The following is a 19,447-nucleotide window of genomic DNA, read 5'->3' as shown; positions in this document are numbered from 1 at the left end:
ACTGTAATTTTTTTTTTAAACTTTAATCGTTTTGTACTTTTTTTTATACAAAAGGTTGGTGAGGAGGAAGGAGGGGAAAGGCGGTTTGAGACGGGAGGGGGGGGGGGGAGGATTGATGATCGACACCCCCATTTTAAGAATCACTGTGCTGCCATGAGACGACCAAAATATTTAAATCGAAATGGCATGATCGCGACGAGCACACCAAAAGTCAACATGATGTGAAATAATGTGCCATACATTTCTGAAGCGAAGTAGGTAGAGTTCTCCCTTATCACTGTATTTCTCGGCGCAAAAATTAATAATGCATGCATGAAGCGCGTCAACATATTTCTTCGCCTATACTGTGCCTTCTTTTTTTTATCAGGAAGATCAATGTACTTGTTCTTATGACGCAAGTTCTTTACGTATATAGATATGGATTATAGACTAAGCTATACCATAATGCTTAGCAGCTTTCGTTTCAACTATTCATCATGCTGTTTATTGGAAAGTCAAAATTCTTATCATAAATATAATCTCTCTGTTGTTATACATTGTCATTGAAGTTTTAATTTGTCTCACATGTTTTTTTGGGGGATTGTTATTGGTTTTGTTATATCGGGTTACAATTTTTAGCAATCGTTAATCAAACCGACATATCTGAAGAATATTTTCAAGACCCCATGCTTATGTAGTATGACGTAATGTGAGTGTATCATTTCGGAGACCGTTTTGAAATAAAAGATGCCATGTTTCTAAATAAACGTAACTATCAGAGTGTATTGTTTAGTTCCAATATGAATATGAACATATGTACACTCGTATATTGAAAATATTTGTTATAACATGACAATTAGGTAAAATCCCTGGATGGCAAATTTTTGATACTTACTTTTAATTTGTAGGAAGTAGTTTAGATCTAAAATAACCGACGCGAACATATCAATAATTGAAGTAAACTAAATATGAACATCTACATATTGTCTGACACAACATAATACAATAAAACAATACATAGTTTTGGGCGTTTAATTTCGCTTTTCGAAATAAAAAATAAGTTATATTATTGATACACGGATCTGTCTAGATTTCGCTTGCGTAAGCTAATTCGACTCTCGGTACCTTGGATAATAATTGCGACAGATATTGACTATTATATATTCTATGAATAATTTTCATGTAACTTCTACTTGCGATAGCTATGAAATATGTTTACTTTGAATAATTGTCATGTAACTCCCTATACCTGTGATAGTCTACTTTAATATTGCAGGTGAAACAACACGTAAAAAATTCAAGTTTGTTATCTTGTCTTTCCTGTAAATGTCATATGTCAATGTTTCTCGCGAGCGGATTATAATAATGTACGTGGAATTCGTTGCAAATATATATGATGTGTTAGTATGCCTATCAATAATATTTATTGAGATTGTTTATTGTTAACCGTGCTACAAAAAGATATGGGATGCCATTATAGAAATAGCATGTACAGACTAAAAATAAATAATTAAAATAAAATATTAAATTTAACAAAGGCTTAAGATATCCAAAAGACAGTTCTTCATCAAAGGGGCACATTTTATTTGCCCAGTAGGGCACATTTGCTATTTTGGGAAAAAGTGGGGAGGGGGGCACGTGCCCCCAGTGACCCCGGCTCTTACCCCCTGTGTTTCATATTATGTAAGACCATCATCGACTAATTTCAATAAACCAATACCACGATTCTGAAACCAAGAGTTATGCATGCATTTCCCCAGTCCAACGAGAAGCTTCTCAGCAGTTTTCTGCTCTGTTCTCGTCAGAAAATCGGATCAACGTATCCTGTCTCTCAAATACCAGAATATGTGTAATAATTAAAAGCTGCAACACAACAGCTTCCGAGGAATACAAAATCTTGTTGGGGCACGGTTAGTCTATTAAACAATGCGAAGAGGTCATCTACTTTAGATACTCAGTTATAAACTGTATACGGCTGAGGCAACTTCTAAATTTAACCTATCTAGACATAAACGTGTTCGATTGCCTCATTTTGTCTAGAAAATTGACAGTTTCGCGAGAAAGAGGTACCAATGTTGCTCTCTTTCTTTCATTTCTAATTATTTAGCCCAGTAAAAAGCAATCGTTAAAAGATTCGCTATATACCCTTGAGGAAATTGACACAAATCTATAAGGCCCTGAATTGAGAAAATAATTGAAAATGATTAATAACACGAACAGCCTATCTCGATGACTAAGTTTGTCAAGCATGTCCAACGGTAGCCCTTTAATACAGGGAGTTGTGTACAAAGGCTCTATATCGGTTCCGCCAATCTGCTGCTTTTTTTCTGCGTCGAAATTTACCGTAATTTGGAGGTATTATATACTCGAACATTAAAGAAAGGCTATATGAATACATTAAAACATAATGCATTTATTTGGTTGATAAAAATTGCGCAACTGTAATGATGAAACTCAGTATCACCATAAATTTTACAAATCATTGAAACAAGAAACAATACCTTAAATAGGCGGGGGGAAAATTTGTCTGTGATTGGGTAAATCGATAAGGAGTTATACAATGTTTTATTTTTTTATTTTTTATATATATATATTTTATATAGCGCTTTACACCAACGATAGGTCTCAAAGCGCTTTACAGACGTTATATTACCCCAGGTCGATGATAACCTGTCCCAGAGACAATCCCTCCAGTCGGCAGCAGTTATACACTGCGCCCAATGACAAGTTACCTCACAGGTACCCATTTAACCCCTGGGTTGAGAGAGGCAAGTGAGATAAAGCATCTTGCCCAAGTACACAACGCAATGAACTAGGCAGGAATCGAACCAGCAATCCTTGGATCACGAGTCCGACGCCTTAGCCAATTGGCCACCACGCTCTATGTTGTTATTAGCACGTTTAGATTATGGATTAAAGGCTATCGATTATGTATGTTTTTTCTCGAGGGCTCACCTTTCATAAGTTCATACAAGGTTTATAAGCGATATCAATTTGTTCTACGTTATGTGGCTCTGCCATCGTTGGTTATCATTCTACCCTACTTTACTACAGATGACATTTCATCATCCCGTGTACTTGTGTAGTTTGTGGGTGGGCTGGTTTTCATTATTTACTCTCCCCCGCCCCATCTCTCAACCCCCCCCCTACCTCTCTCTCGTCATTCTTCTATACCTATATATGTTTGTAACCTCACTACTAGATAAGCACCTTATAGTGGTTTTAGGGTGTTCTCTTTTCACAACTTTATATAATTTAATATTGTAAGTGACTGAACTGTATCTTTGGTATGTATTTTTTACTGCGCTTTATTGTCTCTTGTAACTACACAGTAACTTTTCTGTGCTGTATACAAACTATGCTGTGCATGGAGAAACACGTTGAATGATATAATACTATAAAAGCCCACGCAAACCGCACTTTTCGTTTTAAGTCGGCTTACTTGCATATTCATTGTGTACGGTATACCTGTTCCCTCAGGCAAAGACAATATATTGTTCATTCCTGTCATTTAAATACGTAACAGGTATTGACCTTGGAGAAATGGCGGCCTCATTTCAAACTCAAATATGAAGATTTAGTTCAAACCTTCGAATTGGTGTCAGTATGTACTAGTTCACCGTGTCTAATCTGTCTAATCGTAAAATAAAACCCATTGAATCAAAACACGCACGCACATGATATATGCATGAGAGTGGCAGGGATCTTTGCTGACAATTTTGTCCGATTGCCAAGTTGACGAATATGTTATACAAAACGTCACGAAAATCATTGCGACGTTTTATGATTTGCTTAAGATATCTCATGGATTAATATTACCGCATAGAAGGAAAAAAATAACGGTATAGCGTCCTGTCATGCAAAGTTGATTATGTTGGCTTTTGCCATTGATTGTCGCAACAGGTATTAAATGGCCGTGTCGTTTCTAAAACAATATATAAAGACTAAGGCCTAGCCTACCACACTTTCATGCATATAGACCTAGGCCTAGCCTAATGTGCATATAGCTCTGGGCGGAAGTTGTTTTACCATCATGTGATCATAGACTGGTTGAGGTATAGCGTTCACATGGAGCAATCCACTGAATGCATGGTTGAATGCGAAACTGAAGTTGGAGCTGCATGTTGGCTAGCTTCCAATTGGTTATTCGAGAATATGTTATCAACGCCATCGTCATCATCGTCGTCGTCGTCATCATCATCATCGTCTTTAATATATTTGATTTATCATAATATCATTATCATCATGATATATTTTGTGCCTAAAAAACACAACTGCAAATAACATTTAAATGTCGGCTAGCTGCATGTTTGCTTATAGTCATTGACATATCTCAAATTGTATATAGAAACCCTCTTCATGACGACATATTTTATATGTCAATGCTTGTACTCTGTTCCAATGGTCGCTTCCACAGTCTTTTCTTATGTAGCAAACCCGTTCCTTTGGAATGTCTCGACATGTTTGGGCAATTAGCCTACGAACTTGTCAAGCTAAAGTGGATTGAAAGTAACGTAACTATATAAGATCCTCTTTAGGGTATAAATTCACACAGTTTTAGCAAGCAGTCTATATCAGAAAAAGTTTGAATGTATGATTCTTATTTATTTATTTATCTATCTTTCTCTCTCTCTCTTGATTTGTCTTAAGGCTAAATCAATTTAAGAGAGAATGAAAACAAATATCAAGGTAGGTCGAAAATAAACACTTAATATCGATATGAAATGATGATGGAGAAAAGAAAAAGTAAAAAAAAGTGACTTCATTTGCTTTAGGCAAACCAAATGGAATTGGCCGAGTGAGTGTTATTTATATTTAGAATAATACTGATAACATAGCACAGAAGAGAAAGAAAATATATATATATATATATATATATATTTATATTATATATAAGCGAACCCCGCCAGAGTGAAGGCCACAACCAATGGGGGGAGGAATGCGAGCAATGCATTGTTAGTTTAACAGAAGTAATTAACCTCTCCAGTATTGGATACTAAAGCAAGAAGGCATTAGAAGACCGCTAAGAAGGAAATACGTACTAAAATAAAAGTCAGAGTAATTTTCTTTTCTTATTATAACAGAATAAAAACAGCGTGAAAACATTGCAGGTTCAGGGTCTTTCCTCAAAAAAAAAACCCTAATAGATATAACACGTAAGGTTGTCGGGCAGTAAATGCGAAGCCAACTTTCAGCCCAGATGCTCCGTGTACGCAACATTGTCGTTTTTGTTGTCATTACCTTTGCCATTTGTCATTTTTCGATTCGTCGAATGATCGAAAGATCGACTTGTCGAGTCGTCCCACGTATCCAATTTCTCATACAAAAATATGTAACAAAAGTGAACCCGTCGTTGTCGTTGTCGTCATCGTCATCATCGTCGTCGTCGTCATCGTCATCATCATCGTCGTCGTCATCGTCGTCATCATCATCGTCGTCATCATCATCGTCGTCATCGTCGTCATCATCGTTGTCATCATCGTCATCATCGTCATCATCGTCGTTGTCATCGTCGTCGTCATCGTCGTCGTCATCATCGTCGTCATCATCGTCGTCGTCATCATCGTCGTCATCATCATCGTCGTCATCGTCGTCGTTACATCGTCGTCATCATCGTCATCATCATCATCATCATCATCATCATCATATCATCATCATCATCATCACCATCATCATCACCATCACCATCATCATCATCATCATCATCATCATCATCACCATCACCATCATCATCATCATCATCATCATCATCATCATCATCATCATCATCATCATCATCATCATCATCATCATCATCATCATCACCATCACCATCATCATCATCATCATCATCATCATCATCATCATCATCATCATCATCATCATCATCATCATCATCATCATCATCATCATCATCATCATCATCATCATCTTCTTTTTAGATTTACGCCGTAACAAAATAACAGTTATTCTCATAAAAAAAACACAACAAATAAAATAAAATTAATGGAAAAGAGATAACACATTGTAGGAGGTTTTGGATTTAACTACCAATCACATGCATGCATCTGTATCCAAGGAGCTTTAAATAGCATCTCCCTAGTGAATCAAATTTGGGAGCATATAACAGCTCTCTGATCAAACACTTTATGTATTGCAAGGACAAATATTTTGCAATCTACGTCAGAGAGAGAAGGTTCATCCGAGATATTGATGTACTTTTAAGTTTTATTTGGCCTCTACCTCTGGTTATAAAAACAAAAAAAGATCTTGTTGCTTTTGTGTGAAAGCCACTTTACCTCGGTTTTAAAATTAATGTCGTTATTGTCGGTTTCATTTACGCTGCATATAAATGCGGTTATACGAATACAATTATGTGATCAAATAACCTGTCAGTGAAAGCCTTATTTCTGTAGTTGTAGGAAAGAAACCAATAACGATATACATTAAAGTTATACGATGCAAAGCAGAGAAAATGTCTTCAACAGATTAAGTAACATAGTTTGCGGAAAACACTGATAACTATTAAATATATGCTATCCAACGATTCAACCATCTGCAGTAACTTGATAAACGATTTACAAATCCTTCTAATTTTTTGACACTTTATTTTCAGTCGACCTGTTAATAGCATTTTGAGATATTTTACGTGAAAAGGTGTGTGATGTGCTGACGTCATTCCAAGCAGAATAATTGAGTCAAGCGCTTCATTGACATCACTGGCCAAATTTGAATTGTAAATACAATTTAAAAATAAATAACAAACATGGTCTTCTTAAGCTTGAGTTTAGGTTGGAATTGTGTATATTGTTGGAACATAACAAAAAGTGCTGCATATTATCCCATAACTGTTGGTTAACTAATGTCCATTCCCCCTCCCCCCCCCCCCCCCTCCTCCCTCCTCCGAAAACAGTTGCGATATCCGACCATTGTTTTTTAATGTCATCCTTTCAGCCAAAACGATAGAGATATAATGAAGGTTTAATAAAATATAGACCAAACGCAATAGATGTCGTTAATTCTATCAATGTGTTTTGCATAATCTATAGTATATTTTATAGTACACAGGCCTCGGCTAGTAAAAAAAATCTCATGAAATTGGAATCTGCATACCAGTACTTAAAACGTTTAGTCCAGGGAACATTTTATTTTTGGAATGATGCAAGGGAAACACATTCTTGACATCCTGGGGAAAGTTTTGCATCCAGTTTCGACCAAGGGTTGTCAAGATATTAATAATTATAGCATAGTTTGTCACCATAAAATGAACTTGACGCAAACAGGTGTGACGTCATAGTTGCACACTGACGGCAAAAAACGGTTTATTTTTTCCTATATTCTTTTACTTTATTTTTTGACCTTGGATCGAAATATGGATTCTTATTTTACCTATTATGGGATATGAAGTCATCAATTTATCTATAACGGTATAGTGTATCCATACTGGGATGCACTAGTACTACAAACTTGTAATGGGAAAGGTTTGAATAAAAACATAAAACAAATCCCAATCTGTTATATATGCGTCTGTGACATCACACCTGTTTTGGACTTCATTATTATACCTTTACTGCAAAAAACGTGTCAAATTTGAATGTTGTAATCTCGAAAACGATACACATAGGAATTGAATGCAAATGTTGCCAAAATGATTAGGGTATTTGGTTCCTCTATACATGATTCTGTCAACTAAAATGTCATTAGTGGTGGTCTCTTTATATTTGAAACTTTCTCATCAAGTTGAATAATCTAGTTTGTAAGTCCGAAAAATTAACAAATATCACATAATACCTGCAGTATACATTGTGTGTACTTTACGACTTGGCTTGGTCATCTATATTCAATGTTTCTTGACCGTTGTCTAAAATGTCAAACTTGTCAACACACTTGGGAGTCTAACCATGCACACATACTCGTAGGCCACGTATGCATATGTATTTGCATATGCTTATGCATATGTATATGCATATGCATATGCGTATGCGTATACATATGCATATGTATAGGCGTATGTGTATGCATATGTATATGAATTTAGGTAAGTTTACTATAGAAAAAAAAGAAGCAAAAACACGTCAGGTCAAGTACCGTTTTCCGTTGACATATTTACTGGATAAATTCATCACACTTGGAGATGCAATGAAGACATACTTCATAGAGGGTGTTTACTATAGATTACCTCAAACATGCCATGCGCACGTGAGTGGAATAGTCAGGGAATCCAAAATGGCTTTCCTTTCTAGTCATTATGTAGTCAAATATAGTTTTGAGTGTTCAGTAAACAGTTAAATAAATAAACTTGATAACTTTGACTGCTGCTGCGGACAGTCAAGGAGCGTTACCCTTTGAGGAGAGAAAGCCATTTGTACAAATATATATTATCTTCACTTGAGTGGATAGAGTAAGAGAGGTTTACTCTTAAAATGTCTGAAAGAAAAAGAAAAGAAAAAAACTAACGTCATATACGAAACCTGACGCGATGACGTTCCTTTTTTTCTTAAACTAATTCTTATCTTCGTCATTAAAGATGTGACGTAGTAGATACCAATATTTTGAAATGTTTTTCTAAATGTTCGAAAACCAATCATCATCTCTAACTTATTATGGTTCTTTAAAGTTATGACGCAATCCTCGAAAATACATTGAAGGATGATTCCATATTGCAGAGAAGAAGGATTGATCAACTGCAGCCCTGTTTCATACTTGAGAACCAATGCTCCTGCTGGGTCAGTGTGCGTAGAAGAGCGTCGTTTTTCTTTTTTCATTATTTATCACGGATTCAATGAGGACCTCTATAAGCATAATTGAAATCATTGTTTAGTTTGTGATGAAGTCACTTGATCATAAATTACCAAGATGAAATCAAATCTAGATCATTGAAAACATTGGAATGATTTTTCAAGTCTATATAATCATTTCAACTTTAAAGACAAAACGAAGACAATTTTGATTTGTTGTCCATGTATATGACATTATTGTGCAATCCATCCATTCATCCATCCATCTTGCATAACACGAACATTACAGAATCACCCCTCCCCCTCCCCTCACGAGAGAGAGAGAAAGAGAGAGAGATTAACCGTTGGAATTGTATACAGCTAACCAGTTTGCACGTAGATTCGCAAACAAAATTATACTTGTAAAATTGACAGACGAATGTTTCGCCAAACCGGACAATAATATCATGGTATCATCGTATCTCGGTGGTATTTCTTAGTTCTAAATACATTTTTCTCTGTGTTATGCGTAATATGAAACAAAACACAAAACAAAATTGGTTATTCTTCAACACTGAACACAGATTTTGAACGTTTACTATATAGTAACCCTCCCCCTCCCCCAGAAAAAAATATTATAGTGTAGAAAAGGATTAAAGTACTCTACATATAAACTGACCTTCAATCTTTTCCAAGAACTTCCAACTTTTCACTTATATCATCAAAACCTTCTTTATTTAATTGTACAGACTTAAGTCCTGTTTTATGCATATTGTCATGGTTACGTATATGCCTTTTACTGTGATTTCTGCAAACGTTAAGATTTACGTTGTAAGAAAGACAAACATATTCTACACCTCTGACTACCCCCGTCGCAACACAACAATGTGTTATTCCATATAGGCCTACACTACATGTTCATGTCAGTTTTGCGTGAAAGGTAAATTGATTTGTGCTCAACTTAAACCTTTAATTACATCGCAGTGGGTCATGATGGCAGCTTGAAGTTGCCTTTCAGTATAAAACTTGTCAATAATTGGTCCTTGGAATCTGATGCAATTGGAATGTCTGCTTAGCTTGTCGATCTAATTCAGTGAGATCGGTGCTAATATTGGAATGCAAATTGTATTTGTTATGTGTGTTGTTCATTGTGATTAAACTAAGTTATACATGACAGAGAGAAAAGAAGATATCGCGCAGTCGCCAAGAAATGACCGCGTCCCCATATGAAGGAGATCTTCGACAAATGAGGCAGGACATATAAAGAGTATAGATGATCGACATGATTAGCTTCTGCTCCGCTAATGGGACCTTCAGATTTGCAAATGTCTTCTTTTTTTTGTGAATGGTATAGGAGAAACCTATGACTTCACGAGCACAATTTTCATGTTTACTTGATGTTCCATTTCAAACGGCAAACAACGTGTAGATAGTCTATACGATACATGCATCAATTTACTGACGTCATCGGTAGACTGTTTTAATACCTGATTCGTTTGTTTTATATGTCAATTCTATTCGCACTGCATGGATTTACAAACATTTGGATTGACTCCTATTTGGTCATGGTTTGCCAGACTAAGAAACCGTCATAAAGTAAAAAAAAAACAAACAAACATAATTCTTCTTGATAGAAAACAAAGAAGCGAATACGTTGAAGGTGGTCCGTATAGGCCCCAAATTATAGCACGCTATAATTGCTAGAAGTTTTCAAAAAGTACTTTCCTGGAGGTCTTTACTCTCCAAATTGTTCTCAGACATTTAAAAAAACCCATGCAATATGACTGAATGTCCCAGTGAGGAAAATTTTCTGGAAGGTTGTAATGTAAACAGTTTAAGATAATGACCAAAGGTGACCATATTTGAATATCTAGCATATTTGGAGCCGATACAGCATAACTTTAAGGTTATGTAGTTAATTGCTACTCTATAATGGATGATTGCATTTTTTAGCATTTGCCAACGGTATCAACCAGAGTAAACTTAAAAGATGATAAGAGTATTGAACTATGATATATCAGTGTGATCATGCATTGCTGGTATGATCATTTACTGGGGTGGGGTGGTGGTGGGGTGGGGGTGGGAAGAGAATAGAAAGAAATAGTACTTACAAAATTCATGGATTACGTAAGGCGGGCGAGAGTGGCGGAGAGAAAATATTTAAGAAACAACGTGTGCAGCATGGAGAGAGGCGATATTGAATGATTAAAATCGTGTAAAACAAGCCAGGCTTGCTACACATGAAATATATTTCTAAGTTCCGCAGAAGCAAGACAAAGGATAAAGGAATACTTTGTACTTGACATCGAATCCAACAAAGAAACTAAGAACTAAAAACATTCAAATTTGAGACAAAAAATCAGTAGAAAGATAATATTTTGTTTTCTTAAACTCGAAAACGAAAATGATTTTTTCAAACGTTTTCCCTTTCCAATGATCTAACTCATGGTGAGGGGGCGGGGGGGGGGGGGGAGTGAGGCTGCCGCTGGGTGTTTGGAAATCATATAATCTCATCATTACGGTCAACAGAACCTTATGACAGGATAAACATGAAACGATATGTTTATATTGTGGGGAGTCTGTGCAAATTCCTGGGGTCTACATAAATTCTTGTAATAGGATATTTCAAACATAAGAGATGGCAAATGCGCATGTATAGAACTTTCTTAACTTTCTTTTTAAATAAAATTTTGACTTGATATAATGATACGTGTCGTAAACAATTTACACATTTTTAAAGTATATCTATATATATAACAACATATATAGCCATCATAACTTTAGATAAAGTTAATTGAAGTCCTTGCTTGTGATCAGTCCTGACGAGGTGTGTGAGAGAGAGAGACAGAAAGTTGTAAGCTGTGTTGGCGTTTTAAATTTGTCGATCGTTGCAGACAAAAAAAAAATGAAATAACGAGAATATGTAACCCACAGTAAGAACACGTTATACTATAGTAATATGTTTAATCAAACCGTATATGACATAAATGATGGTCGAAAAAAAAACGAGGTATAAAACTTTATGGCAAACGTAAAAATTGCCAGACACAAAAATGAATATGAAAGAGAGACAGAGACAAAAAAAAGAAATAAAATGAAATATTTTCCAACGAAGTATTTGCAATTTTACCTCGTTAGGCACCATGTGACCCCTAGTGACCCCTGGTGACCTCTGCTGACTTTAAGCGACATTAGGCTCAACACCCCTAATTGAGATATTCACATTATATTTTCCTTATAGCTATATAATCTCTTTGCAATGTACGTAAATGGTATAGTCTCCTCTCAGCCACCAGTGTGACTTCATCCTTATCGCTGTTGATTCAATCCTCATCGATCTTTGCGCTCGTTCATTATTTATATTGCCACAAGTTCTTCAACACTATAGGGAGCCAAAGAATCAGCAAACATAAAAAAAAAATCAGTGCATGCGCAATGCTAACAAAGTTCTGTTAATTCCCTGACAAAAGCAGACTATAACATGACGATTCGCGTAATCTCCTTTCTAGAAATCATCACAGGAGATCTGTCCGGTATTACACTTCCAAAATAAGATCTTATATTCGAACTTACCTGTACAATATAGTGATATTATAAACTCCCATGCTATACAGAAAATCATGGAACGCCAAAAAGATTTACCAAGACAGATGTAAAGTATAAAAAAAATACCCATCATGTAAACTGATATAAGAGTTGACGCAAACTTGAGCGTGTATCTATTATAAAAGTGGTATTTTAGTGATGTTAATCACGCGTATCTGATAACACATAATGGACACATGATATCTACAATAGAGAGATTAACTACTCATATAATGACAATGACAATGGCATTAGTTTGACGCCTGAAGTCTCATTAAATATGAAGATGACTTAAATTGACATTGACGAGAGATGATATACGTTGTATTACTTTATGTAATTATTGTAAATGCTTCCTCTCAGCTACACTTGAATGGTCATTACCGTAATTAATGGCACGTTTTCTTTACCTCTTATATATATATATATATATATATATATATATATATATATATATATATATACATACATATATACATATATATATACATATATATATATATATCTATATATATATATATATATATATATATATATATATATATGTGTGTGTGTGTGTGTGTGTGTTCATATATATATATATATATACATACATATATACATATACATATATATATACATATATATATATATATATATATATATATATATATATATATATATGTGTGTGTGTGTGTGTGTGTTCATATATATATATATATATATATATATATAAATATATATATATATATATATATATATATATATATATATATATATATATATATATATATATATATATAAAGTGAACTGACCTTGCACTATACCTTTGTTATCAGTGTTATCTGTGAACCTGTTATCAGAACTTGTTATCAGTGAACCTGATACATATCATTGTTTGGTTTTTGTAAACCATAACTGAACCAGCCCTGATTATGGGTGAAAAACTTCGAACAAAACATGCACTTTTTCTAAAAAGGCAACAGAACCGGTGACCGAGTTTGTCTTATGGTTTTACAACTGCCCACCTATCAAGCCCAATACAGTACCACAGTGGTGATCTTATAGATTTATTTGATAAGGATATTTCTTGGCACGGAGAAAAAATTGATACCAGGCTGCGTGCATAACCGGTGAACTTAGATGGCACATGATAGTATACAAGTTGATATATCATAACTCGCCATCCTGATATACACATGTATATAGAATTCATCGAAATCATTTTAACGAATTTATCAATGCACGCTTGATTTTAACAGCCTATTAAAAACATGTATCAACTATCTTTAGCTCGCATCACTCAGAACATCTTTGTTTTTTTATGTTTTCTATAATAGCCTTCATCATTATAATTAGGTCAAGAAATTATAATGTTTGTCATCAGATCTAGAAAGATATGAAAGCTAGGGCTTCCTATGAAACATAATTTACTTCTCGATTGAACTTCTGCGCTGAGTAAATTATGTATTTGCAAGAAGGTTCTACCCTTACTAATATACTTCAAACTGCGTAACAAAACAGCTGTGTGCATTATGATAACTGATCGAAATCACGTCTCACCTACACCAGTCTACTTTCTTCAGATGTTAAGTTGGCTGTATCGTTTGAATCGGAATTTTATTGGTTTCTTGTTGTTATGTGAAAACTGATCTTCCAACTATGAAGCCATTTCAAATTGAGTAACAGTGTACTCACCGATTTTCCATATGCTACATTTTACCCCGTTTCATTGCTTCATTTGTCCGCTACTGTACACCCCGGACAATATAACAGAGAATGATCAACACACACACACACACACGCACACACACACTTTTGGGTAAGTGGCTTTGACTTAATTTGTTAGAATTTAAGCTAAGATTGGTCAATCTTTTACTGCCCTTTTTTATCATTGTTATTAAATTCATTTCTTTTGTTCTTATTAGCAGAATGTGACAATGTAGAATTGTGTTGTGGTAAAATTAATGACTGAAGTGGACTCCAACCAATCGTTTTAATCCTTAGCGATCTAAAGCAAACAACGTTTGCAATTTCCATATTGGACAGACTGGCTATAATGGTGCCAGCTCTCTAGCAAGAAGTTGATACCTACTGTAAGCTACCTACATTATAGATACGAACCAGTCCAGGAAGATTAATTAACCTCATTTGTAATTTGGCAACACATATACTAAGATAGTGCAAATGATAACGGATACAGATACAGAGGTATGCAGTCATTGTACTGCTCTACAAATCCGTTATCTTTATAGAAGAAACCTATAAACATAGAAATGTATAATCAAATCGAATGATGTAATCATTGGTGTCATTAATATTATATAACAAAAACTAGTAGCCCTAAAGCTGAACTTTCAGGCGAAAACGTAGCCCCCTTTCCCACTCCTCTCTGTGCTTTAATTGAGTAAGTTAAGTACACCCCCATCTCAAGAAAACCCCCGAACATTGCCAGAGACAAACCTCACTCTAAAAAAGATACTTAATTGTCTGTTATCAACCACCAAGTCTCTGGTGTTGAGGAAATCGCTTTCCTTAGAATAAACTATTCGTTACATTGGTTCAAAGGTTTCGGTGACTGTATTACGTTCATATGTAGTCATCCATTCATGTTTACCACACAAACCACAACTGCCTAACCAATCTGGTCCAAAGGGATCAATGCGCATTCTTAACGACTGATGCCCCTTCCAAGCATTCTCTTCTAAGAAATTTAAAAGTGCGCATGCTCCTTCGGTCGACGAAAATGGATTAACTCGAGAACTCGTATAAAGCACTGCTTTACTCATCTGCCTCCAATGATGATATTGGTTGTACAAAGTTTTATTTGTTGCGACTTTACGAATATATCTTGCCAACTCTCTTACAGAGTCGAAGTCGTCAGCGTAAATAAAGGAATGTGGTGGAGCGACTCGCTGATAGTCCTCCTTCGAAGCTCCAACCACAATTGGTACCAGCTTTAACATCGCCAAAGCCTTCCAAAACTTCTCAGTAATGTAATCCGAGCAACAATTGTTTTCAAAAGCAATGTAAAATTTGTATTTTTGAAGCAATAATACGGTATTCTTATTACGAGGTAAATGTGCATTTGTGCCACAAGCTCCATAGGTATCTACAGGGACCAGTTTGGCAAGATCATGAACGAAAGTTGTTCTATTCCAAGCTGGATAACAGTGACTGCTAACCCAAGCGACCATCTTCTTCGCTCGCCGTTTCGCATTTATATTTGCCATATTCGTGGTTAGTTTTTTGTGTGTGGATGGAATGTATTCCCCAAACGGAGCTACGACTTCAGATTTAGAATGGTAACTGAAGGACATGTTGAATTTGTATCCATTGAATCCCAAAAAGCGTGTCCCGCCCTTGCCCTCCTTCAATATTTCTCTCACGTGTGGAGAGTGTTTAGCGCTCTCAGAAGTGCTGTAAACCCACACTTGATGAGGTGTGCGGACAGCCATAGCTTTCTCCCAGACAGTGCTGTTTACATCAGCAGCAAATATGACCACATCTACATCTTTGATAGCGCTTTCATCTTCTATTGATGCAGTAAAAGATATTCTTTTATCTGTATGCGGACATTCGAAAGTTCTCGGAAACTGATTTCTGCCAGTTACCCAATAGGAATTACAAGAAAATATGGCGGCAGATAAAGTATCATTGATAACACTTTGGGGGTCTACTTTATTTTGAAAAGACGAACGATTCCAAAAAGTTTGTTCTTCTTCTAGTGTCGTAATATTGATGTGAGTAAGCTTGCTAAATGCATTCCTTTCAACGGGTTGTTTTCTCTCGCGATGTAGTTCAAATATCTGTCTACGAAATCTCCAGTTTAGTATTACTGTCATTATAAAGACCATCACCACCATAACTAAAATATTAAAGAGGATCTTGACTGCTTTGATAACCATATTGATATACCTTTTTTCTACCTCCACCGAAAGATGAAATAGATTGACACCACAGCCGCCTCCAACAAAGATCAAATAGGTTTATGTGACCTTACTCCCAGTATGCTGAAAAGAAGTAAGGAGAGCCGAACATTACGGAAATGTGCTACACGATCGTTATGAGTTTAATGTGTGTATTTTCCCTTCATTTGTACAGACTGAATTAGAACTGATTTCGTTTAATTGTAACTCATCAGACGCTCAAATAACTGGTATGCATCACTGAAGACTCTACATATATATCCACTGGACAGCAATACTAGACTACCATTAAGCTATTTCTTAACTTCCCTTAGAGAGGTTTAGAGAAAACCAATATGACCACAATCAATGCCACGCTTAATTATTACACGTTTATTACACGTTTGTCAGAATACTCACACACGTCTCGGTGATTACCGTTATCGTGCTATAAAAGTAGGCTATCCATTACGTATGAAAGTATCGTTACGTGAAAAGTCTTTGCGTGGGACTTGGCCTATATCCTGGAGTCAATACCGGAGCGAGATTAGAATACGAGTTGCGGGGTATTGTGGAATAAAGCACAACAGTCTAGCTCAGATAGGACCGTTGGCTTATGTGATAGATGATATACAATATTTAATATAATAAAAGATATACTGAAAGAGTATTGAGCTTCAACATACCTTTAAAGGAGTACGGACAGCGAAATATTCAAAATAACGTGATACACGATCGTTATGAGTTTCATATGTGCCCATAACGTCGGTCACGGAACTCTCCAAAGTCCAAACGATATGCCAGACACGTTAATAACTAATTTTGTATTTGGAGGAGGTGGGAGTGGGGTTATTAGTCCTCAAATCCGTCAGATTAATACCACATGCGCTCTTTCCGTAGAAAGAATATGTCTATATATAAAAGTAGCTGAAACAATTAAAAACAACAATATTTGAATATAGAGAGTACAATGTGGGGAAAGTATATTTTAACGTGAAATCTTACTGCAGGTTGAAACGCAACCATTGTATGTGCCCTTGAAATAAGAATACACAAGCCTGGTGCATTTATTTCCCAGGGTCGTGGTATACAACGCAAATTATTGTCGTATATCTTCTTGATAACCTTTGTGGATTGAGTAGAAACTTTAATATTCCGGAGATAGAATCAGAAGTGTCAATTGTTGTAACAATCCAATTACTAATTCCAGGTTCTCCCTGCCTTCTTCTTTTTACAAGAAAAGTCCTCACATGGTATCACATATAATAGCTTTCCAAAGAATCTCTTCAATCATTCTGTAAATATCTATATATTGTATTGGTCATTCTTTGTATGATAACTATACGGTATATATGGTCACGTGGTCTTGTTTATACTGTGAGAAATAGTTGAACCAAAGTTGGAATGAATTGAATAATATACTAAGTATGGGACTTTGTACATACTTGTCAGGTTATCATGGTTCCGTATATACTCAACACTAGGTTGAAAAAAAAGTTGAACATTAAAATGTTGGTCATATTTCCACCAGGAATACGAATTTCTACGATTCTGTTTGGGGAATGTTGTTTGCAGAGGTAAATTGAATTATTGTATCCCATACGTTTTAATTGATATGTAATTTGACTTGTGTATATATTTCCGTTCCTACAGAATGTTCGTTGTTGCTCTGAAAGGTCTTGGTTATATACGTCATAATGCTATATTAATTCTGAATTGACCATTGGATCGTTCTCTATATACCACTGTCAGCTTAAACCATAAACAATTTCCAATTGATATTTTGAAGAATATTCAAACAAACACATAATTAATGAGAGATCACCCGGGAGTTATTCCACACCAGAACTGCTTTTAAACACAATATTTGGTGTTGATTTTGGTAAATATTGTGAAGTCATTTGATACAAAACTTCATAACAACGTACAGTACCATATATAGCTTGAATTGTGAAGTTTCAGTATATATATATATATATATATATATATATTAAAACATTATACAGTAGAAACTTCCATGCGGTTTGCTGTTTGTGAGTGTTATGTTTTGTTCCTGTTCCGTTCCGTTCTGTCCTGTCCTGCTTTACTGTTCTTTTGGTTCAAACGAGTATGGATTTGGCATTATAAGTTTGTCTTTTTCAGCTTGCATAGCACTTTGTCCGCTGAAAAGAAGAATAAGAAACCAGCTCACCTTCCATACCCTGATTCGTTCCATCAAAGCAAACCAAAATCCCATTGCGGTGTGATTATGCGTATTGGCAATAACATCAAGAACTAAGGAAAATAATTCACTCTTGTTTTCGATGAATGCATACAAAAATCTACTTGTTTCAAATTGCCGGAAATAGGCAACTGTGAAATTTCTATTTTCGGTAAGTAAAAGGCCTTTATGAATAAGTTGAGTTGTACTAAATATCAAAGACAAACAAATGAAATGAAATAAATGTGACTGATTAATATATGGGAACGTAATCATGCTGTATAGCATCGTCAAGTTGCAAAAGAAAAGCCTCTATTTCCTGCTCATAATTACAACAGAATATTCATACACGAATTGATAAGTCGTAGGCCAAAATGGACCTTTTTTGGACCTTTTTTGGAACTTTTAATGAACCTGCTACGAAAGCAGACTTTGGTTAGGAATTAAGAGGAAGTGGATGGTTAGGAAGTGGATATTTGACTTATGTCGCATATGAAAATGTTATTGTGATACACACTAAAATGGATTTAATTAATTGCTTGTCAACAAAAACTTTAAAACTTTTATGAAAAAGCAGATCGCGATGACGTGTAAGTTAAAGTGATTTGGGTTTATTCAATTAAGTTTATTTTTAATTTCACAAAATGTAAACTGTTAATAACTCACATACTGCAGAAAACCATTTAACTGTTGTAACAAATATTTCACCAAAACAGAACTAGGATTTTTCGATACAGGTGACACACGCCGACAGTGAAATTACGACCTTCCTTACCGGTTTCGAACCACTGGACATACAATCAGCGTCCATAGCCTAGTGGTTAGGGTGTCCGCAAATAAAGCGGGAGGCCCGAGTTCGAATCCCGGTGGAGGCTGGAAGTTTTTTCACTGTTCTGGATTTCCAACTCATTACGAATAAAAGAATAATCGGCAATACTGTGGCCGTCTTGTCAAATGACACCGTTTGAATAACACTTGACCTAGAAAGGTATTCGTTAACTTTAAGCTGTCCAACGTCACACTCCTAGTAGAAGTGATCGGGATAATAATTGTACTCTCATGCAGCAGTATATTATGCTTACATCTTCTAACTGATAACA

At 35.5% G+C, this 19,447-nt stretch overlaps 1 protein-coding gene across 1 annotated transcript; it reads right to left on the bottom strand.

The window, feature by feature from the left end:
• Positions 1–13,055: 13,055 nt before the first annotated feature.
• Positions 13,056–17,385, bottom strand: LOC139960125 (4-galactosyl-N-acetylglucosaminide 3-alpha-L-fucosyltransferase FUT6-like). The gene is made up of 2 exons (XM_071958247.1): positions 16,834–17,385; positions 13,056–16,252 (listed from the first exon to the last, which is right to left on the bottom strand). Exon 2 carries the CDS (start codon positions 16,145–16,147, stop codon positions 14,792–14,794), a length of 1,356 nt encoding a protein of 451 aa, XP_071814348.1. The 5' UTR covers positions 16,148–16,252; positions 16,834–17,385; the 3' UTR covers positions 13,056–14,791.
• Positions 17,386–19,447: the final 2,062 nt, after the last annotated feature.

The sequence above is a fragment of the Apostichopus japonicus genome, chromosome 19 (assembly GCF_037975245.1).
Source record: "Apostichopus japonicus isolate 1M-3 chromosome 19, ASM3797524v1, whole genome shotgun sequence".
Classification (NCBI taxonomy): Eukaryota; Metazoa; Echinodermata; class Holothuroidea; order Aspidochirotida; family Stichopodidae; genus Apostichopus; species Apostichopus japonicus.
Note: the sequence above shows the minus strand (reverse complement) of the source record. Positions and strands in the feature narration are given on the sequence as shown.